This window comes from Brassica oleracea, chromosome C1 (assembly GCF_000695525.1).
Source record: "Brassica oleracea var. oleracea cultivar TO1000 chromosome C1, BOL, whole genome shotgun sequence".
Classification (NCBI taxonomy): Eukaryota; Viridiplantae; Streptophyta; class Magnoliopsida; order Brassicales; family Brassicaceae; genus Brassica; species Brassica oleracea.
Window position 1 is genome coordinate 31,316,684 of NC_027748.1, and position 6,699 is coordinate 31,323,382.

General features: G+C 35.2%; 1 protein-coding gene across 1 annotated transcript; it reads left to right on the top strand.

The window, feature by feature from the left end:
* The first annotated feature begins 1,592 nt into the window (after positions 1-1,592).
* Positions 1,593-3,677, top strand: LOC106313860. The gene is made up of 6 exons (XM_013751785.1): positions 1,593-2,078; positions 2,146-2,311; positions 2,420-2,596; positions 2,680-2,763; positions 2,845-2,926; positions 3,002-3,677. The coding sequence occupies exons 1-6, from the start codon at positions 1,726-1,728 to the stop codon at positions 3,430-3,432; spliced, it is 1,293 nt and encodes a 430-aa protein (XP_013607239.1). The 5' UTR covers positions 1,593-1,725; the 3' UTR covers positions 3,433-3,677.
* Positions 3,678-6,699: the final 3,022 nt, after the last annotated feature.

A 6,699-nucleotide genomic window follows, 5' to 3' on the forward strand; every position in this document is an offset into this window, starting at 1 on the left:
CTATATATTTTCAAAAATCATATGTTGAAGAATATTTTTTATTTGATGATTTCAAATTATGAAAACTCGAAAACGTAATAAAAAAGGTAAAATGTATAAAACAAACCCCTATATTAATAAAGTAATAAGAAACTTAAACAATAAAATTAAAAAGTTATAAAATACTAAACACTAAAATATAAATTGTATATTTAAATTTATATAATAATATTAAAATTAAATATTTATAAAATGAAAATATACCCGCACTATGTGCGGGATAAACTCTAGTTATTATTATTTACGCCTACCGTGGGGTCGTGCGAAAACCATAGTATTACTATATTTTATTTTATATAAGGTAAGTTGTTTGATCAAGCTTATCATTATTGGTGAGAAGTTGGTGGATCAAGCTTATCATAACTTGTCGAAAAGAAAGGTTGTATTCTGTTTGTCTCTTAAACGGTTGACCCAGAGTCTTATGGGTAACACACTCGAGGTCTCATAATGGACTGGGTCTGATTAATGGGCCTAACGAAAGAGATTCGTGGTTCTAATCGGTAGAATGATATGTGGCGCCACGATAGGTAGTGGCTAAAGGTTCTGACTTCTGACGAATCTTCCAGAGATCTCCCTAGTTTCCAACACTAGTGACAGAAAAATGTTGTAGCAAATCGGTACAGTTTAGTGCCCAGAATCTCACGTGTTGTAAAGCCCCCGTCACCGTCCTGCTATGATCGCTTGCACGTGAATCTCACATTCTCATTTTCTTTTTCACCTTCTCATTTATGATTGTTTAAATATCCCTGTGAAACTTTCGTTTACTTTTTATAGGTGAAACGTATCCACTATTTAAGATCCATATACGAAACAACTCTTATCTTTATGTACCTATTAATGTGATTGAGCTAATAGTGTTATGAATCTACTCGCAAGTTACAGCTTCAACGTTCTGCTTGTTGACAAAAAAAAAAAAGAAGAGGTTCAAACTGCTTATATATATATATATATATATATATATATATATAAGATTATAGATAAATATATAGTTAGTATTTGATGAAAATAAAGAGAAACATATCTATTTTGTCTATTTAATATCTATATTCTTAAAAAAACTTAAGTTTTATATTTAGTACAACTTTTTTAGATAATACTTTTATTTTATATAGTAAATTTTTTTATTTACAAGTATGGTAAATATTTCATATATTAATTTCAAGAGTAATATTTAATTTTTAAATTAAAAAAAAAATCAAAACTGTAACATTTAGTTGGTTATAAAATATCCCATACTTTTTTAAAACAGTTAAAATATTTTATATTTTAAAATAAAATACTTCAATTAATTTAGAAGAGTTTTGGTTAAAAGGGGATTAACTTCAAAAGGAAAAATCAAGCACACAACCTATTGGTAACAATTTTTATCCACAGTGGATAAACTGAAGTTGTATCCTTATCCACAAGTGACGAAGACGCGCCACAAAATAGACGAGTGAGAATCGAAACGAGAAAGCCTCGTCATCGCAACTGTGCTGTTCCTATCACTATCACCCTACCCTCTAACGTCTTTTCGCTACAGCAAGCAAATACCAATTTTCTTTTAGTCAGCCAAATTAATTTAAATAAATAAGGTGGACATTGCTTTCTCCTTCTTCCTCTTGGATCGCTTCCTTGTCAATGTCGTTCGAATCTCCGGCGAACAGAGGAATCTGAAACTCGTCCGATTCCAGATCGAATACCGTTATGGATGAATCGTACCGTAATCTAATGGATTTCATCCGGAGAACCTCTGTTCCAGAGACATTCGTCGACATCTTGCTATGCGCAGTTCCGATTTGGCTCGCCGTCATGATCGGGCTCCTGATCGGATGGTCTTGGCGTCCGAGGTGGACCGGGTTGGTTTATCTAGGGTTCCGTTCTAAGCTCCGGTTTCTCTGGACCGCTCCGCCGGGATTTGGCGCTCGCCGCGTTTGGCTCGCTTTCACAGCTCTCTCGGCCTTCTCAGTCTGCCGCACGTTATGGTCAAGGCTCGGTTCCGGCGCCAAGAAATCAGATATCGAAGAAGAGATTCCTCCGAGTGGTGATGCAGTTTCACGGTTAGTCTTTGGTGAGTTAGTTACAAAAGAAAAATCGAGAAAGTTTTTGATTGATTGATTTGTGCAGAGGTAGTGATAAGAAGACAGAGGAGGAGAAGGATGTTGTGATGGAGAAGGATCTAGAGCATCTGCTGCATCTTCTTGAAGCTGGGAATGATAAGATGGAGTGGCAATCTATGATGGATAAGTCTACTCCAAACATGAGCTACCAGGCCTGGCGCCATGAGCCTCAGGTACTCTATAGAAAGATACTAGGTGGTTCTTATCACTAGAGAGGCCATGTTTTCACTTCTCTGATGCGTTAAGCTTTAGTTACTGAAAGGCGGTGTTGTTTGATACAGACAGGTCCTGTTGTTTATCGAAGTAGGACTGTATTTGAGGATGCAACACCAGACATTGTTAGGGATTTCTTCTGGGACGATGAGTTTCGACCTAAATGGGATCCTATGCTTGCTTACTTCAAGACTCTGGAGGAAGATCCTCAGACAGGAATAACGATCGTTCACTGGATCAAAAAGGTATTTGTTGTTTTTTGGTTTTGTTGATACTTTAGTCCTCTCCTCCACGAAGAGCCATATGAGTAATGTATTTCTCTCTGTAGTTCCCATTTTTCTGTAGTGACCGGGAATACATCATTGGTAGGAGAATATGGGAATCTGGAAAAAAGTATTATGCTGTCACTAAGGTATATATGTCTTTGCCTTTTCTTCCTCATAGATCAAAAGTATCTCTAATAGTCCTGATTAGCAAAACACTTATCTGATAGGGAGTACCGTATCCAACTCTACCAAAGCGTGATAAGCCAAGGCGAGTGGAGCTTTATTTCTCAAGTTGGATAATCAAAGCAGGTATGTCCTCTTAAATTCCTTGACACCGCCTGCTAGTGTTCTTTACCAGATGTCTGATCCTAAACGTAAATGCAGTTGAATCTCGCGAAGGGGATGGACAAATGTCAGCTTGTGAAGTCTCTCTTGTCCACTACGAAGACATGGGAATCCCAAAAGACGTAGCCAAGCTAGGAGTCCGTCACGGCATGTGGGGAGCCGTCAAAAAGCTAAACTCCGGGTTAAGGGCCTATCAGAGCGCTAGAAAGCCAGGGGTGGCTCTGTCACGGAGCGCTCAAATGGCAGGAATCACCACAAAGCTGAACATGGATTTGGTGGAAACATCGAGAGTGGAGGAAGAAGAAGAGAAAGGACAAGCCACGGAGAAGGCAAGGAGACAAAAGGAGCAGTTCAACGTAGATTGGAAATGGATCGCTGTAGGAGGAGTTGCTTTGGCTTTTGGGCTTCATTCAAGTGCTATTGGCAAGGCCTTAATGGTTGGAGCAGGGCGGAGACTTGCTCGTAGGTGAAAATATTTCTTATTACCTCAACCTGAGAGATTGATATTATTATGTGTTTCCCTTGAGGACTCTTTAGTCCAGCACAGAGAGGCAGAATTTAGTATAAGCATCGTGGGTTATACTTTCTTCTTGTAACTGCGTTTAGTGGAGGAAGCAAAGTGAAGAGTAATTTTGAGCCATGTGCTGCTAAGATGTGTTCGAATATTTCCTGTAATACCAATTAAGACTATGGAGCTTGTTTCATCTTGTACTCATTTGTGGACAATTATTCGTCAATTAGCTTTCCATAGAGCTACTAGAGCTTAATCTAGAGAAATCATTTGAAGATAAAAGAAAAGACATTTGATAAAATTTTATCCTTATAAACCATTCTAGACGAAAGACAAGCCTAGTGAATCCAATAAACCAAATACATTTACTGTAAGAAGCAAACCTCCAACATCTCACGCATCTTGGATTACCGGAGAGTTTGAGTGGTCGGCACGGAAAAGCCTTTTCCTTGGAAGGAAGCAAGTGTTACTAAAATCTTTTGCTATGTCATTATTGGTCTAAAGTGGTCTTGTTTGTGATTAATCAAGAATCAATGCAAAAACTTCAGGAGTGACTATGACCACCTTTGGTGGAATTATTGTGAAGATAAGAGGCTAAGAGCGATTGTTCAACCCCGCTGATCAGTTGAGAGTTACAAGGTTGATAACAAGACATGATGGCTCGACCATCGCCCTTAGCGCCACCAGGGAAGGACGTCTTCTTTCGTATTTAACCATTGGGCCGAGGGCTTTAGCGCGTACCTTCTTGGTTAGATGGTCGCATATACGTGAGGAAGCTAGAGGTTGATGATCATCCTTCTGATTCATACGACCAAAAAAAATACCAAAAATATTTCACGTCAATAATTCTTATAAGGAAATTTTAAAATTTTAAAAATGTAAAAACGTGGAGAGGAAGGATTGATGATGATACATATATATGTACTAGGTGTTCTGTAAGAAATTTTTTAAATCTAACTTATATTTAAAAATAAATTTTATTAAATAGTATAGATTTCACTATTTTTTACTAATACTTAATATAGATTTGATATATATTAAATCAATTTGTATAAAACTAATAAAAATTGTATAATTATAAAATAATAGCCTAAACAATATTTATAAAATTTATAGATATATAAGAAACTAATGATATTACGATTAGATATTTAAATTTTTAAAAAATTGTAGAAATTTTTGAAAGCTTTAGTAATACAAATTGTATAATTATACAAAAATAAAAATATTTCAAAATTTGAAATGTTATATATGAATATATTTATTTATAGATGACGTATGAGCTATTACCATATTTAAAAAAAATTATCAAAAAAGAAATATCAATATTAAATGTAATATATGAATTATTACCATATTCTAATAAGTTTGCCAAAAATATAAATCAACATTAAATGAAATTATTCATGTGATATTTTTTCTGAAGCCATGTCATCAATTTTAGTAGTCATGTCATATTTGTTTTGTGAAATTGATTGTAGAAAGGACATGTGACAAAATCACTTCGCAAATATAGTCTAGGGGATATATTACAAATTTACAATATGACATATGATTCTTCATTTTTGTTGATTTAGTGCATTGTTTGAAGAAATTGAAAATATATTAGTAATATATAATGAAAAGTAATATATTAGTCGAAGAAATGGAAAATATAAAACTAAATAAACTCAAAAGCTAATATTCCTATTCACTATGACGTAAGATATTCTTAATCTAAATAATTAACTTATTTCGTCTATAATAAATATGATATATATATAGTGTGTAGATTATACAATCAATTCATTGCATCTCTTTCATATTTTGATTACAGAAAAACATAGGCAAGAAGAAGCTAAGTTAGGATCTTTGGAAGAAAAAAGAAGAGAATGTCGACAGAGGTGGAGTTATTGATGATTGTCTTTATCCTTCTAGTCCTTTTCATTGGTGCTATGGGATGGTTATGTATGAAGCGGGGTCAAGAGGCGGATGCGGCTTAATTAGAAAGTTATTTACTTTTAAAATTGTTATTATTATTTCGTGTTAGAGAGGTGTTTAGGTGAAACTAATTTTTTCTTCTTCTATATCGTCGTTGTTCCAAATTAACACGTTCTTGATATCCCTCCTCTAAAACAAATTAGCATGCTTTGTGTCGTAAAACTAGAGAATAAAATCTATGTTTATGTAAGGAGCCTTTTATATATAGGAAATTACACCGTCATAGAATAATAGAAAAACTAAAGAAAAAAAATACAAATATAGAAAGAATACAAATCATAATCTAATAAATTATTATGCTTTGTGTTGTGAAACTAGAGAATATAATCTATGTTTCTGTATTATTCATAAACATAAGGAGCCTTTTATATATAGGAAATTACACCGTCATAGAATAATGGAAAGACTCAAAAGAGGAAATACAAATATGGAAAAAGTACAAATCATAATCTAATAAGGAAAATGCAAGATGCCTATTCTCTCTCTCTCTAGCATTGGACCGGTTATGGACATTCACAATATAATTTATAACACTACCCCTTGGATGCCTTAATCATGCAGTGATTGTAATACGCTTTAGATGTTGTCTCATTAAAACCTTACCAGAAAAACCCAATGGGACAAAACCATGGTGAAGGAAAAAGAGTACAACACGTATTACTCCCCATGTTCTAAATAACTCGCGGCTGGCCTCATGAACAGCCAAGATCTCCGAATGGTTTGAAGATGTGGCCGCGATCGTCTGCTTCATGGAACGCCATGATATGGCCGTTCCACCATGTGTGAAAACATAGCATGTCTGTGATCGAGCATTGTATGGATCCGAAAGATAACATGCATCAACAAAATCAACTAAACCTTCTTTGTTTTGGTTAGTATAAAATAAACTCAAGTCTTTCGTTCCTTGCAGGTAACGAAGAACATGTTTAATCCCGTTCCAGTGCCTTTGGGTAGGACAATAGCTTAATCTAGACAATAGATTCACGGCAAAACATATATATGGTCGTGTGAATAGCCAGATACATCAAAGCTCCTATGGCACTGAGATATGGCACTTCGGGACCAAGGACATCTTTATCGTCCATCTTAAGACGAAACAGATCAGTGTCCAGGCCGAGGGATCTCACGGCCATGGGGCTAGATAATGGGTGAGACTCGGCCATGTTGAATCTCTTGAGTACTTTTCTGTATATGCCATTTGATGCACAAGGATTCCATCTCTTATGTACTCAAGCTGTAATCCCAA